At 33.8% G+C, this 17,144-nt stretch overlaps 1 protein-coding gene and 1 pseudogene across 6 annotated transcripts; both read right to left on the bottom strand.

Moving 5' to 3' along the window:
* Nucleotides 1-2,208: 2,208 nt before the first annotated feature.
* On the bottom strand, nucleotides 2,209-3,195 carry LOC142554528 (high affinity nitrate transporter 2.4-like; annotated as a pseudogene).
* Nucleotides 3,196-11,638: 8,443 nt separating this feature from the next.
* Nucleotides 11,639-15,594, bottom strand: LOC142553514 (SNF1-related protein kinase regulatory subunit beta-3-like). Of its 6 annotated transcripts, XM_075663831.1 has the most exons (5): nucleotides 15,469-15,584; nucleotides 15,200-15,228; nucleotides 14,899-15,025; nucleotides 12,236-12,281; nucleotides 11,639-12,161 (listed from the first exon to the last, which is right to left on the bottom strand). In XM_075663831.1, exons 4-5 carry the CDS (start codon nucleotides 12,260-12,262, stop codon nucleotides 11,847-11,849), a joined length of 342 nt encoding a protein of 113 aa, XP_075519946.1. In that variant the 5' UTR covers nucleotides 12,263-12,281; nucleotides 14,899-15,025; nucleotides 15,200-15,228; nucleotides 15,469-15,584; the 3' UTR covers nucleotides 11,639-11,846. The 6 variants fall into 6 exon arrangements, with proteins under 6 accessions (XP_075519946.1, XP_075519944.1, XP_075519947.1 ...); XM_075663829.1 differs by lacking the exon at nucleotides 15,200-15,228 and having other exon boundaries at nucleotides 15,469-15,594; XM_075663832.1 differs by lacking the exons at nucleotides 14,899-15,025; nucleotides 15,200-15,228 and having other exon boundaries at nucleotides 15,469-15,594.
* Nucleotides 15,595-17,144: the final 1,550 nt, after the last annotated feature.

Raw genomic sequence — 17,144 nt, 5'->3', positions numbered from 1 at the left:
GTCGTTGCAGAACCGTTTCAACAAACCATGGAGGCAAACCCGCCAAAGGGTCGGGCTACGAGGTTTGCCATGCTGAATGTTGCAGCAACGATGCCGGCTGTTTGTGATTTGAGATCAAATCCATTGGCACATGACTCAAGAATTAGATTGGTTTTGGACAAACTTGGTAATATAAGTAGAAGATTGTTAGAGTAGATGCCCTGCAAGCCAACGATTGGCTAGGGAATTTATTGACTCAAGTGAAATAAACAATCTTTATTTTAATATAATTTAACTTTTTTATGGTCTTGTTATACTTTATCTGTATACCCATGCAAACAGCATAGATAAAGTTCTTGATTATTCTTTAATACAAATGAATCGTAATTCGATGTTGAAACTCATTTGTAAACACTGCATATTCTAAATTCGTTCCTAGTCGATTCAGCCGCCTAAAACAGGGATAAAGGCCGCTTGAGCTCGAGACTGGCATCTGTGATGTTGTGTACTGCGTTTCTTGGTAAGGGCATAGAGATGTCCAAACATACAAATAGGTAGTCATATGATGATTATACCGAACAACCCTCCCTCGGACTTTCCAAGTGGTTATCATTCATCGAGAGGATAAGTCCGTGGTTATGATTGTACACCATTAGTCCTTACGACCCGGGACAACACTGAGGCTCTATATGCTAGGGCTGTGCTTTGACTCGTTTACCGGCTCCATGAGAGTCATCAGGTGGCGAGGTTGGGTATAGTTGCGACACATATAGGAGCCAGTGCATTGTAGTCGGGGATTCACCGCTCACCTACGGGTGTGGATATCCTATGTGATCTAATGAAATAATAGTGCATGGAATCTCTGGCCAGAGTATGAGATGTACGTTGGAGAAGGAGTTCTCCAATAGTACACACGATGCCACTATTATAGTTATCACATAGTTATCGAATTAATATGCAACCCTCGATGAACCAATGGTTGCAGATTCGATCGGGATATTTGAGATGAAGGGACCGTATTGTACGTTAATCATAATCGACTGGTTCTTGCAGGCACTATCAGTGATACCTAGGGGATCATGGGGCGATGCTACTAGACGCTCTTACCATGATCCGATGGGTGCAATCAGAAATGAGTTCTGACATTCTTGATCAAGGTGTTGATGAAAAGAATGGGGCTAACTAGGGTAAGCCCGAATAAAGGATTATGTCCTGAATCACAAAGAGTTGTGAACCCACGGCTAGCTGTATCCCTGAACCATTGAGGATCACACAAGCACTGGATTATTTGTTCCCGTTGAGAGAATAAATTCAAGAAATTGAATTTATATTATATAGTAAATTCAAGGAGTTGAATTTATGATAATTAAATTTTGAGAGAATAAATTCAAGGAGTTGAATTTATATTATATAGTAAATTCAAGGAGTTGAATTTATGATAATTAAATTTTGAGAGAATAAATTCAAGGAGTTGAATTTATAAAATTTGAGAATTTAATTTATTAAACTCAAATGTTGGGTTTATTAAATATTAAATTTTGGAGGTGATAAAAATTCAAGGACTTGAATTTATAATTTAAATAATAAATTCAAATGTTGAATTTATAATGTATTTAATTTATTAAGCTCAAAAGTTGAGTTGATTAATTAATAAATTAAATATGATGGATAATATGTTTAATGGGCTTGTAGGGGTACAAGTCCAACATATTAAATAATTAAAGTTTTAATAGGCTTTGATTAAATTAATTAAACTAGTTAGACTAGCTCAATTAATTAAATCAAACCCATTAATGTTAATTATACAATTAGGGTATGAATTTACTATAAATAATGTATCCAAGTCAAAAACCTAGCCCCACCACCAAAAAGGTTTTGAGACACCCACCTCCAAAAGAAAAAAATTCAGCCACTTCCTCTTGAAGGAAAATTTTTGAGCCGTCTCTCTTAATTTTTCTCTCCTACGCAAAATCTCTTTCATATTCTCTAGTGCAATTTGAAAGAGGAACATATTATTCAGTCGTGGACCTGATTAGACGTAACAAAAGGAGTCTTTTGAAGAAAGTTCGTAGGGATTCATCAAGAGCTAATCCGTTTATATCGGATTAGTTGGAGCCAAGTGATTTAATTCACAAAGGTATAATTTCTAAACATCCTATGAATGTTTATTGTTAAAATCATACGAGCGCCCAAACAAATCATATTTTGATTGTCAAAATAAATAAAATTTTAAAACTTCCGCTGCGTTTCGGCGTTTAGAAAACCGGGATCCAACAAGACAAAATCATGTATCAATTCTAACATGTCATAAAAATACTTCGCAATGACATTATCTGTTGTCAATTCGAAACCCATCGAGTATCCCATACAAGAGGACAAATATCCAGGTTCTGTAATTTGTGACTGCATTCCAGAAAACCTGACGATAAAAGAAACATTGTTAGCTAGGAGTTTTTTTTCACGCGCATATATAAATTAGTTGGTTAAGTAAACTAACCTTTGAGAATTTATCAGTTGCCACACTTCCCTTCTTCTGTAATGCAGAGGTTTCCATCAGGCAAATATTGGCCAATTGTCATAACCAAAATACCCATGATCACATGAAGCCACCCCAGAATAAAGAAGGCTATCCTCCAGGCGGCAAAAGGGGTTGATCCGAACTTACGAATCATTTCATAAAGCAAAGGCATGATCAGTTGAGTCGCACCGCCTCCCATGTTCCCCCAACCAGCCGCAGTTCCATTGACGAGGCCGATAATTTTGCTGTTGAACCTGGTACTCATCCAATACTGGCATGACACAAAAGTTGCGAGCGAAAATCCAGTCATGAATCGCACTGCCACATATCCTCCGGCAGTCCGGCAGATGACACGAAAGACATACAAAAAACCATAGGAGCGGATAACATGATGAGGAAAGAGCAGCCGTATCGCGGACCTAACATGTCACAAAGTGAAAGAGTTTGAAAACTGTTGCCTTGTGTTCAAAATCAACCGGCAACGCTAATTCGGCAGCTTTATCGGTCGGAACGGTCCTGGGTGCCACGGAAAAGGCGTAGGTTTGTTCTCTGCCCCGTGACTTCACGTCTCCATGCATGGAGCTTCCAGGAGAACCTAATTCAGCCCCTGCCATTCTCACTTTCGAAGTACAAGAAGAGATGTATCCCTAGATTTTACAGGTTATTTCAAATAGAGGATGAGGAGATATTTAAAAGGAAATGAGATATGGGTCCTGTGACAAATTAGTCGAGGGAAGGCTTCATTTACCTGACATTTGTGTTAGACTTTCAAGTTTCAAACAAACAAATGCCAAAGAAACCAAGTTTCTTCATGCAGTGACCCTATACTACTTAAGGCACCCTGTTGAAGAAAATGGGAAAGATCGCTGAGAATAAGATTTTTTGTATTGTAATTTATATATTTTAAATTTTAGTCATTGTTTATTTAGTTGTTTTCGTATCAAGTTTCACGACAATATTTTTCATTATCATGTCAATATTCATATGGAAAAAGATTATGATTGAAAAAAATACAAGTTAGTGTACTAAGATTATAAATTAACTGACAACGATACCAATAATGGAAAATATGCAAATTATAGAACCAAAGATATTATTTTTCCCAAAGATATCTGCTGCATAAACGGATCATTAGTAAAATATATGTGAATTCTTAAATACAAACTATATACAAAAGGCATATTTTATTAATTTAGAAGTTTAAATGCATAAGACCACTCTGGAGTTTTCCCCTTTAGCTACTTCAATGAAAATAACAATGCATCACTTCTCCCAATGTGATTTACATATTAATCAAATCCGACCGTTGGCGAACAATTCAATTTGGAGTATTTCTTTACTCAACTTCGCGCAAAATTGTACATGGATTGATATACGATATCTTGTTATAATTTATTTGATACTATATATGTCATGCTACTCGGGCTACTTATTAAATATTTTCGGTATATTAAATATTTTAATTTGTAACATATGCATAATTATTGAAATTTTAATTTTCAAATGAAAATTATAAATATTAATATTAGATTTTCTGTGCTTGGGCTTTAATAAACTCAAATTCATTAACCTACATATTCTACCAGTATATATATCTAATTTTTTATGTAATGATGGAACTCGGAATTAATGTTTAACACGCTAAATGAACGATTAATTTTTAAATATTATACTTAATTATTTAACTTGAAACTGTTGTGAAAAAGTAAAAATTTATGGTAAAAAGTAAAAATTTATGGTAAAAAGTAAAATCTCAAACTCTCAAAATTTACCAAACTACACACTTTATAATATTTTTCTCTCTACTCAATTGTGATTTTATTCACAAATGAGAGATCTATTTATAGGAAATCTTTACAAATAATCCAAAAATAAAATACATCATTACCTACATCATCACACACTAATTTTCAATATTTACAACTCTTATTTTCAACATTCAAATATTCAATACACACATTTTAAATATATTTTTCAACACTCCCTCTTGTGATGATGATCATAATGATTGTCTTCATTACGTGTTTTTATACTGCCTCGTTAAAAACCTTACTAGGAAAAACCCAGTGGGATAAAAACCATAGCAAGGGAAAAAGAGTGCAGTCACGTAAACTCACCCTCATGTTGACACGAACAATTCTTCACAAATTTCGTAGATTGCGCATCCCAATATTATATATATGCTTTCTGAATATTGACGTAGGAAGCGCCTTTGTGAAGAGATCTGATGAATTTTCACTTGATTGAATGTGACGAACATCAATACATTTATTCTTCTCAAGCTCCTTGGTGAATGCGAAGAACTTAGGAGGAATATGTTTAGTTCTGTCGCTTTTTATGTATCCTTCTTTCATTTGAGCAACACATGCAGCATTATCTTCATATAGTATCACAGGCTTCTCGTCGAATGATAATCCGCATGAGATTTGGATATGTTGGGTCATTGATTTTAACCACACACATTCACGACTTGCTTCATGTAGTGCAATAATCTCGGCATGATTTGATGAAGTTGTTACGAGCGTTTATTTCTGTGAACGCCAAGAAATTGCAGTGCCTCCACGAGTAAAAACATATCCAGTTTGGGAACGTGCCTTGTGTGGATCAGATAAGTATCTAGCATCGGCATAACCAATTATACTTGGATTAGCATCTTTTGAATACAAAAGTCCCAAGTCTGTCGTTCCTCGTAGATAACGGAATATATGTTTAATTCCGTTCCAGTATCTCTTTGTTGGATATGTGCTAAATCTTGCCAACAAATTTACGGCAAAAGATATATCAGGCATTGTACAATTTGTAAGATACATAAGGGCACCGATAGTACTTAGATATGGTACTTCTGGACCAAGAATATCTTCATCTTCTTCACATGGTCGGAATGGATCCTTTTCTATGTTTAATGATCTAACAACCATTGGAGTACTTAAAGGATTTGATTTATCCATATTAAAACGTTTAAGGATCTTTTCTGTATAATTTGTCTGGTGAACAAACATTCCACATTCTTTTTGTTCAATTTGTAAACCCAGACAATACTTGGTTTTTCCAAGATCCTTCATTTCAAATTCTTCCTTCAAGTATGACACAACTTCTTGAATTTCCTTATTCGTTCCAATGATGTTTAAATCATCAACATATACAGCAATAATTACGCATCCGGATGTTGTTTTCTTAATGAAAACACAAGGGCATATTGAATTATTTACATATCCCTTTTTCATCAAGTGATCACTTAGTCGATTATACCACATTCGACCAGATTGCTTTAATCCATATAATGATCTTTGTAATTTCACATAATAACATTCTCTGGGTTTTGAACTTTGTGCTTCAGGCATCTTAAATCCTTCAGGGATTTTCATATATATATTACTATCAAGTGATCCATATAAGTAAGCTGTAACAACATGCATAAGACGCATTTCTAAATTTTCAGATACCGCCAAGCTAATCAAATACCGAAACGTAATTGCATCCATCACGGGAGAATACGTTTCTTCATAATCAATTCCAGGCCTTTGAGAAAAACCTTGTGCAACAAGTCGAGCTTTATATCTCACTATTTCATTTTTCTCATTTCGCTTTCGAATAAAAACCTATTTGTATCCAACAGGTTTTACACCTTCAGGTGTAAGGACTATAGGTCCAAAAACATTACGTTTATTTAGCGAATCCAATTCAACCTGGATGGCTTTTTTCCATTTTATGCAATCCTGCCGATTTTTATATTCACCAAAAGATTTTGGTTCATGATCTTCATTATCATTTATGATGTCGATTGCCACATTATAAGAAAATATATCATCAATTTCTTCTATATCTTTTCGGTTCCATATTTTTCCAGTATTAATGTAAATGATAGAGATTTCATGATTCTCGTCAGTTTGTGGTTCTGACAGAATATTTTCGGTTCCATATTTTTCCAGTATTAATGTAATTGATAGAGATTTCATGATTCTCGTCAATTTGTGGTTCTGACAGAATATTTTCATCATCATGTGTTTCTTCAAGAACACCATTCTATATTTTGTGATCATCATGTGTTTCTTCAGGAACATCATTCTTTATTTTGTGATCATCGTGTTTCTCTATAAATTTTCTTTTTCGAGGATTTTTATCCTTGGAACCAACTGGTCTTCCACGCTTCAGGCGTTTAATGACATCATGAGTTTCTTCAATTTGTTTCTTTGGAATTTCAATTCGAGCAGGGGCATTTGCAGCATGTATATATGATTTAGTTACCCTTTTGTGTTAGCAAATGCATCTGGTATTTTATTGGCTATTCTTTGCAAGTGTACAATTTGTTGTACATCTTTTTCACATTGTTTTGTTCTTGGATCCAGATGTAACAATGATGATACATGCCATGTAATTTCTTTTTCGGTATGTTTCTGTTCTCCCCCTAACATTGGGAAGATTTCCTCATTAAAATGACAATCAGCAAAACGTGCTGTGAACACGTCGCCTGTCTGAGGTTCAAGATATCGAATGATTGATGGACTATCATAACCGATATAAATTCCAACCTTTCTTTGAGGTCTCATTTTCTTTCGTTGTGGTGGTGCAATAGGCACATACACCATACATCCAAAAATTCTCAGATGAGAAATGTCTGGTTCTTTACCAAATGCAAGCTGCAATGGGGAGTGTTTATGATATGCACTTGGTCTGATGCGAATTAATGAAGCAGCGTGTAAAATTGCATGTCCCCATATAGAAATAGGGAGCTTTGTTTTCATAATCATTGGTCTAGCAATCATTTGCAGACGTTTAATCAATGATTCAGCCAATCCATTCTGTGTATGTACATGAGCAACAGGATGCTCAACAATGATTCCCATAGACATACAATAATCATTGAAAGTTTGTGAAGTAAATTCACCAGCATTATCAAGTCTAATTTTCTTGATTGTATAATCCGGAAATTGATTCCTCAATTTTATTATTTGAGCAAGTAATCTTGCAAATGCAATATTTCGAGTTGACAATAAACATACATGTGACCATCTGCTGGAGGCATCAATCAATACCATAAAGTATCTGAATGGTCCACATGGTGGATGGATTGGTCCACAAATATCACCCTGAATACGTTCAAGAAACATTGGTGATTCAGTTTGGATTTTGGCTGGTGATGGTCTTATAATAAGTTTTCCAAGAGAACATGCTTTACATTGAAACTTATTATTCTGAAAGATCTTCTGGTCTTTCAGCGGATGACCATGTGTATTTTCTATAATTCTTCGCATCATTGTTGAACCAGAATGTCCCAATCGATCATGCCAATTGGTTAATATTGAAGAATTATCAACTACCATGTTTGATTCAATCGGACTTATATGTGTATAATGCAATCCAGTAGGGAGCATTGGTAGTTTTTCAATCACATATTTCTTTCCTGATTTATATGTGATAAGACACATATATTTCTTATTCCCTTCATTCATTGTTTGAGTATCATACCCATGGGAATATATATCATTAAAACTAAACAAATTTCTTTTCGATTGTGGTGAATATAAAGCATTATTGATCAAAAATTTTGTACCATTAGGTAACAAAAATTGTGTTTTACCACATCCTTTAATCAAGTCTACAGGACCTGATATTGTATTCACCGTTGTTTTTGTTGGTTTTAGTTCCAAGAAATATCTTTTATCTCGGAGGATAGTGTGCGTTGTACCACTACGGGTATGCAAACTTCAGCTTTGCTCATAGCATTTCCATTTTTTGAACTTCAAAAAAATATGCAATGAAATAAAATTACTGGCAATATATATTTAAATATAACACATATCATAATTATACAATAAAACATTATATAGATACATGAAAAATAAATTATTGTACATTTATATTCTACCACTATATTGTTCATTTTCAGAGAAATCATTGAAAAAATCTGCAGTATCAATATTGTTCATTTCTATCCCACCAACATATTGATCATTTCTAGAGAAATCATTCATAAAATCACCAGCATCAAAATGAGTTGAATCACTCAAATGGTCACTGCGTTCAGTGAAGTTGGTCTCCTTTTCTTTCCTCTTTAATGATTCTTTATAAAGTTTACAAAGGTGTTCAGGGGCTCGACAAATTTTGGACCAATGTCCTGGAGTACCACATCTGAAACAAGAACTTTCATATCTTTTTGAGTGATTCTCATTAACACTTGTATTCTCATGATGTCTTTTCTGTGGATGGTTTGGGACGCTCTTTTGAGATGAATTATAAAAATAAATATCTCTATTGTTTCCAAAACCACGGCCTCGACCACGGCCAATTCCACGTCCACGTCCTTGACCTCGACCTCGACCTCGACCAAAACCTTGTCTTTGAATTTGATTTTGGTTTCCAGGTTTAAATTCATTTTTACTTACAGCATTTACTTCTGGAAATGATGTTGATCCAGTGGGTCGGGACTGATGATTTCTCATTAATAGCTCGTTGTTTTTTCCGCCACAAGAAGACAGGCGATGAGTTCAGAATATCTCGCAAATCCACGTACTCTATATTGTTGCTGTAGAGTAATATTTGATGCATGAAACGTGGAAAATGTTTTTTCAAGCATTTCTGATTCTGTGATCTCATGTCCACAAAATTTTAGCTGCGAGATTATTCGATGCATCGCTGAATTATAATCGCTGACTTTCTTAAAATCTTGGAATCTTAACATATTCCATTCATCACGGGCGGTCGGAAGTATAACTTCCCTTATATGTTTAAATATTTCTTTCAATCCTTTCCACAAAGCCATGGGATCTTTTTCAATTAAATATTCACATTTCAATCCCTCGTCGAGATGTCGACGCAAAAATATAATGGCTTTTGCCTTTTCTTGTGATGTCGATATGCCATTTTCTTTTATTGTCTCACTTAGACCCAATGACTCAAGATGCATTTCTACATCGAGAGTCCATGACATATAATTTTTTCCCGTGATGTCGAGCGCAACAAATTCGAGCTTTGTCAAATTTGACATGGTGGTACTAAAAAAAATTACGATGCATTTTATTAGTTAATGAATATTGCAATACAAAGTAATGGATAAACAACAAGTACAAGCGTTTGTAAAAATAAAGAAAACACACGAGGAGGATATTCTCCGATAAATAAAAGACTCGTGAGTATGATAACCAAAATAATTAAAAATAACCTTGAGAAAGCCATCTTCTTTTTTCTTCGAAAATTTAGTGAAGAATAATTTTTAGAGAAGAAGAGAAAGTTGGAGTGATTGAATGTGTTTATGAGATCATATTTATAGGGCAAAAACTAGCCGTTTTGTTACCGTTTATGACCGTTGGTGTATAAAAAAATAAAGGTATGTATTTGTATAATTTTATGGTAATAATATGGTGTATATAATATTAGACATATTTAAATAATTATGTATATCATATCATATTATTATAATGATGTGTCATAAGATATTTTATTTAAAAATCTTATAGGCTTTTATACTTGTCGTATCCCTTACCGGGAGTGTGGGATGTCGTCTTAACATCCTCCCAGGATTTATAACAAGTTTTTGAAAAATTTATTTTTATTATTAATAATAACATTATATTATATATTAAATATATACATAATAAATAAATAACATTAAAATAAATATTATTACTTTTGTTACCTTTTTCTTCTGTTTGGAGCTTGGAAAAGGATGGAGGACTTTTAGAGTTTCGTGCTGATAACGTGTTGTGAAAAAGTAAAAATTTATGGTAAAAAGTAAAAATCTCAAACTCTCAAAATTTACCAAACTACACACTTTATAATATTTTTTTCTCTACTCAATTGTGATTTTCTTCACAAATGAGAGATCTATTTATAGAAAATCTTTACAAATAATCCAAAAATAAAATACATCATTACCTACATCGTCACACACTAATTTTCAATATTTACAACTCTTATTTTCAACATTCAAATATTCAACATTCAAATATTCAATACACACATTTTAAATATATTTTTCAACAGAAACATCATTATCCAGCAAATTTGACTATTATTACAAGTAGAGAAAATTAACACATGATGAAGGAATTTGTGGAAAAATATTGAGGTGCCTTCCAACAATCCTCAAAGTTGAGTTTTTTTTTTCTTGAATGAAGAAAGTCATGGAGTTTTCGAAATTGTGCGGGGACATATAATTCTTCTGTGTATATCGCGTACTTCAAGAACCCTTTTTTAAAAAATTTGAGTAGGTAAAGGGTGATTTAAGAAAATGGTTACTCACAAAACTTGGGTGCATATATAATCTATTTATACTGTGTTAGAGTTCAAATCAAATTCAATTGCCACCTTCGCCCCAGATCGAACATGGCCCCATGTTTGATACCATTGGGTCCGCAATTGGTGTGATTCCGCCACTGGTATCAATACTTTTACAGCTTGTGTAGCATGAACATCACTAAATAGGGATGTAAATGAACCAAACCGTTTGCGAGCTATTCGAAGCTCGGCTCGATAAAAAGCTCGTTTGAGTTTGTTTGTTAATCATATCAAACCAAGCCCAAGCTCGATTTTGAGCTCGAAAATTTAATCAAACCAAGCTCAAGCTAAGGATATGCGGCTCGTGAGCTCGCAAACATGTTCGATAATAGGCTCGCGAGCTCGAGCTCGGCTCGTTTAGGTGATTACGTCAAGCTCGAGCTCGAGCTTGAGTCGTTTAAGTGGCTCGTAAGCTTGAGTTTGGCTCATTTGTTGAGTTGAATGAATTAGCTCTTATTTGTATCGTTTTGGTTATTTATGAATGAATTTACATTTTTATGTCTGATTTAAAATTATTTTATAAATATATTTAATTTTTAACAAGCTCGATTCAAACTCAAACTCGAGCTCAATTCTATGCTTATCGAGCTCGAAAACGGGACGAGCTCAAGCCAGGCTTGTTAAACATGCTAAACGAGCTATTAATGAATCAAGCTCGAGCCTGGCTTGATTAACATGCTAAACGAGCTTTTAACGAGCCGACCTCGAGCTCAATAATTTCAATACAAACCGAGCTCGAGCCTGATAATAGAAGCTCGAATCGAGCTCGAGCTCGAGCCTCAAACAATTTTAAACAAACCAATCTCAAGTCTGATACTGTTTGGATTGGTTTGGATCGTTTACATCCCTATCACTAAACGTAGAAAATCAATAAAGCAGGCACTTACCGTTGACATAAAGTAATAGCTTTTAGCACAACTATCTCCTGATAATTGTAGTTTATACAACCCAAAAAATTAAAGTTTACTAGTTTTTGGATTTTCGCTAGTTCCTATCACTGCACTAATCAGTACACAGATAAATGACAAGTACCAAGACAAGGTTTTTGATAAAAGCAGATCTGTCTGTCCATATTTCACCTCCTCGAAACTGGTTTATAAAGCACAACGGTTACGAATTTGGAACGGAACCTGTGAGTGACCCCAAGTGCCACTACGGAACGAGTAGATTCTCGGTTCTCGATGTAAAGATGGTTTAGAGTGACATTCTGGGGCGATGAAAGGTGGGATACACCTGGATCACCAGTTCTTGGATGATTTAATAGAGTATGCTGCAGGTGTGGTGGTAGTGTTGGTGGTTCTCGCCCTTCGTCTTCATTTCCATGGTACACGTTGTTGTAGCTAGCGTCAGGTGAATTCGGAACGTCAAATCCAACAACATTGACTTGATCCTGCATAAGAAGTTTGCATTTAAAAGAAGTTAGGTCAGAGCAAATCAGTTGATCAGAGAAGTTTCAAAACTTACTTGATCTTCCCCGTATTGGTGGTTCATTGTAGCCCAGCAGAATCACCTGAAAGTAAGACAGATTTGTGTTGGCATTCATACAAGCATTTAATGTTTGATATTAGAATCTAATAATGGTTGTAACGTGAAAACTAATTATATCAGGATATCTCAATGGAATGTTATCCATCAAACGCATATCCAAACTAGAATGTTTGAAAAATGATAATAACTCTAAGCTGATGCAACTGAAAAATATATGAAAGAACAAACTCAAATATTTATGAACCATACAATAACTTAAGGTAATGATCCAAGCTGTGCCATATAGACTAGTAAGAACAAATCATATGCCCATATAATAAGTAATTGAGACTTTTCACATATCTACAGCATATCTATTATGAGGAACAGATCTCATGGGAGCTATTAGCTCCCAGCTGTTCTTTGTTCACATTTTTACATTTAAATGCCCAGTATTTCATTGTTTCTCAGAAAGTACTATACTAATGCCCAAGATATCTTAACTTTATCCCACTTATACAGCTAAATTCACTTGATTGATTCCTCAAATGAAAGTGATTGTTTCCTACTTCCTAGACAGAGATATTTAATCTTATTTCAAATGAAAAGGTAATGTTGGTTTAGGCAGGCCAAACATAAGGAAACAAAACAGAATAGAGATTAAGGATCAATAATTCAACTAAAAATTCCCGGAATTGAAAATTAAAGGGGTCTAATTTCATGTAAGATAAATGAGAATTTATAAAGCGCCGGGAAGAATATATTTACCACGTATGTCTGCAAAAAAGCAAGGTAAAAAGTAAAATTAAGACCGATGAGTTATGTGATGCAAGGCATAAAGGTCATCCGAGAAACAAAACAGTTCAAAGAAAAGCACATTTCAAGGAACAATATTAGGTAAGTATAAGATTCTTTGAAGATATTTTAAACTTCAAATGAGCCCTTAGAATTCCTTCAAGAGCACTTTAGAGTTATAATAAATTTTTAAAGCATCAAATCTCCTTAAAAAGATGATATCAACTAACTCAAGAATTTCAGGTTCCCTTAAGCCTTACTGTAAGCTTTTTAGTTGTATTATACCATTAAATAAAGGGTAAAATTCCCAAATGGACACCATTAACCTGAAACATAATTCTTACGTGCCATCAGATGGTTAGATTTTACGAGTAAATTACATACAACACAGGGATATGTATGGTTAACGTAAGGAATTTGAGACTATTAATAGCTACATATACCTATTCCAGCATAAATGTTGCATTTGTTGGTGAAAAGTGCATATTCGCTGCTCAAGTGGCATAAAATTCAAAACCGCTCATTCGCGCAAAATGATATAGGTCTTTGAGACAAATTTAAAATAAATATAGAACAAAACAAGGAAAAATAGTGAGTAAGATGCTAAGAGCCCACATCACAGAAATATATTGATATTTCCTCATGAAAATGAGTAAGAATAACCTAAATCAGTTGGTATACATGAGTTAGAAACATCTGACTTACAGATCCTTGTCCAAAAGATGAAATATTGCAGATTAAAGGTCTCAAGTTATTTATTGTTCAAGTTCAACTAAGGCTGCCTATCTCAGTTATATACGTTCGGCACCAACCTTAAAAGACGCTTTGCTTTTTCCCTTCAACCATGTGGCAGGAAATCGTGTCGAATTTCTCAACGTTGCCATAAGTTCCATTAGGTACGTGGCAGGATATTGTGTTGAAATTTTCAACGTGTCACATCGTCTTAGTTTAAATTATAAATGTATATTAATTGCATATTGGGTTACAGTTTAACAAACAACATATAAATGGCAGTCACATTTCGGTGACACATTACCTATTCTCCTAACAGTATTCAATATATCTGCCACAAAATTTGAGAATTCTTTAAAACCGGATAGTTGATTAATCGTTCAATTTTAAAACATGTTACATGAAGCTAACTACCATGCAAACCAGGTGTCCAAAAATCTGTGTTCAAATACTTTAACAGCTCATGCGATACATTCACAATATCCAACACGTGGGAGATAAATAAACAAACCAAATACACCAACACCATGACTTAAAACAGCATTTTTTTGGTCAAAATGGTTCAGCTTCTAGAAATCTGAATATAGTTAACAGCTTATTAGACACATTTACAATGTCCATCACGTGGGTGGATAAACAAAGCAACCAAATACTCCAATTCCCTAACTTAAACATCATTTTTTAAAATCAAACTGGTCCAACCTTTAGATATCTGAATCATAAAACCGAACTAAACCTTGAAATTAATGAGAAAATATGATCCAGAATCATACCTAGAAGCATACCCATTGAATATACAGACCAAGCTATATTAGAAAGTTAGTCAATGGAGCAAAAATTACAAATACATCACCAAAAAGGGATGAACAGCTGAAAACTCGACCTAATTCGCATAACCGTGGAGCTAAAATATTTCTTACATTCTTCACTAAAACTTTAACCACATCGTCTTCCCCACTGCCAGCAGAAAACTGAAACGTCTTTCGTTTCAATTCATATAATAACATAAATAGCACTTTTACATAAATTCAACTTTGCCAGGGAAAAAATTCCACCCACAAGATTTAAGTTGCAATCTGAATACAAACGTAATAATAAAAAGCAACAACAGAATTACAGATGCAGAATCAAACCCGATTGATGTCGGCTCGGCAGCTACAATCCTCAGTCCACAAAACTCAAGACAATTCTCCTCTTTAATACTTAATGCAGAAGGTAAAGAATCAAGTCTTTGAATAATTTTTAAACCCAAATATTCATCTGCAATTTTTTTAAAAAAAAAAAGACATACAAATGAAAAACAAGAAATAAGAAATCATTCCATCATGTGTTTGACGAACGAAAGAACCCAACAAGCAAAAATACCCAGAACTCGGAATTTCGGAAAACATAAAAACTAAAGAACAAAAATTTCAAAACCGAATAAAAGCGAACCGATCCAGAATCAAATTCAGCCCAAGCTTCTGTCTCGGACCAAAAAAAAAAAATCAAAGCAAGTGAAAACCCATCAATGATTGGAACAGACGAGGAAAATATTTTAGGAGAATTCTTAATTCAAAATAATGGGCGGTGGGTGGGGGGCAACAATTGCAAAAGATGAATAAAAAGAAGAAGAAAGCTAATAATTCATCAGAAACACAAAAGGAAAAAAATTAATAAAAAGAACATGACTATAAATTTTACGGAGGAAAAAGTTAAATTACCTAGGAAAATCCGCCATTAAAATCTGAAAATTCTTGCGGGTTGCTGTAATTTACTTATTGAATTGAATTTTTGGGAGGAAGAGCGCCCTTTTACCGTCTGATTCTTAGTTATATATCCTGTTTCGACAAAATCAGGGACTTCGGGGGTATTAATAATTATCAATGTTGGCAAAAGGCTTGGGCTAAATGACTTAACAAAATAGGCTTTGATCTAAGAAAAATGTTCAAATGTAGGCCGAAACAGTGGCCCATTAGCCTTTTATAATATAATATAATTTTATTTGAATTACAATTAATTTTAGATGTGAGCTCATTTATTTAGACGAATTAGTTATAAAATTTAATTTAAGTCCTAAATTCATTATTTATGGGCTAGTTCCCTTTTAAATATCTTAGTCAATTTTAGTATGAGCTTCAACCATATACTAATATATTTAAAATTATAATCTTCTAGTCCCATGTGTTAAAGATATTATTAATATAATATATTACTGATAATATTTCGAGTCAGGGAGAAATCTCATCGGGCGGAGATTATAGGCCCGATTCCTCTCCTGACATTGATCGAAAAAATCCCGATAACTTGGGTCGGGAAAATATGTGTCGGGATATTTTCTAGACGAGAATAAGAAAGATTCATGATGGGTCAAGATTTTGAAGAATTTTGTTAGCCTTACATAGCGTTTCTGATTTATTTATTCAAAAACAACAAGTCAATGTAGTTTATAATTCTAAAATCAGCCAATATTTCAGATAAAATAAGAATAATATATCGTTTTTACAACCGAAACTTAATTGAATCTACATCAACAAAAAATATAAAATACATGCTTAAACATAAATAATAGCGAGTTTGTTACAACAGTGGAATTCAGAACAAGGACTTAAAATAACGTAACAGCAACAACATTCTTTATTCATTTCTTCCTTAGCACATCTTTCATCACCCGAACTCGATCGATTCTTACTCCTATAATTCGTTCACGTGCATTCTTAACTGGAAGGGTTGAGTAAGTGAGTGACTGGGGAATCACTCAATGAGTAGGGGATAATCCTAAAAATATTTAAAATAATTTTAAAACAAAATTATATAAATATCATATGAGGTATATGAATAGGATTTAGTATAAAAAAAATATACATTGAATTAAATTATGTTCTTCATAGCTAAAAATATTAGTAACTTATATGTTAATCTTCTAGATGTGTGACCAATAATCAAGAAGTCAAGAATAAAGAATCAGGAATCAGGTGTAGTTAATTATCACTAGCCAGCATATGTATTCTTACTGTTAAATTTGATACTTGCACATAACTCAACATAAAAAGGTAGCTCAAAGGGGGAGGATTGTTCAACTCCATATATATAACTCTCGTAGATTTGTCATTATAATTGGTAACAAAATTTTGTTGACAAAAACTTATGTGAGACGGTCTCACGGGTCGTATTTTGTGAGACGGGTCTCTTATTTGGGTCATTCATGAAAAAATATTACTTTTTATTCTAAGAGTATTACTTTTTATTGTGAATATCGGTATGGTTGACCCGTCTCACAGATAAAGATTCGTGAGATCTACTCAATTTTGTTTTAGAAGAATTGGTGCATTTTATAAATCTTTGGCAGGTAATGTTTGCCACCGCAAATTTGTAAAGATAATGGTATAGGTAATTGGCT

This window comes from Primulina tabacum, chromosome 8 (genome assembly GCF_025594145.1).
Source record: "Primulina tabacum isolate GXHZ01 chromosome 8, ASM2559414v2, whole genome shotgun sequence".
NCBI classification, from domain to species: domain Eukaryota; kingdom Viridiplantae; phylum Streptophyta; class Magnoliopsida; order Lamiales; family Gesneriaceae; genus Primulina; species Primulina tabacum.
Note: the sequence above shows the minus strand (reverse complement) of the source record. Positions and strands in the feature narration are given on the sequence as shown.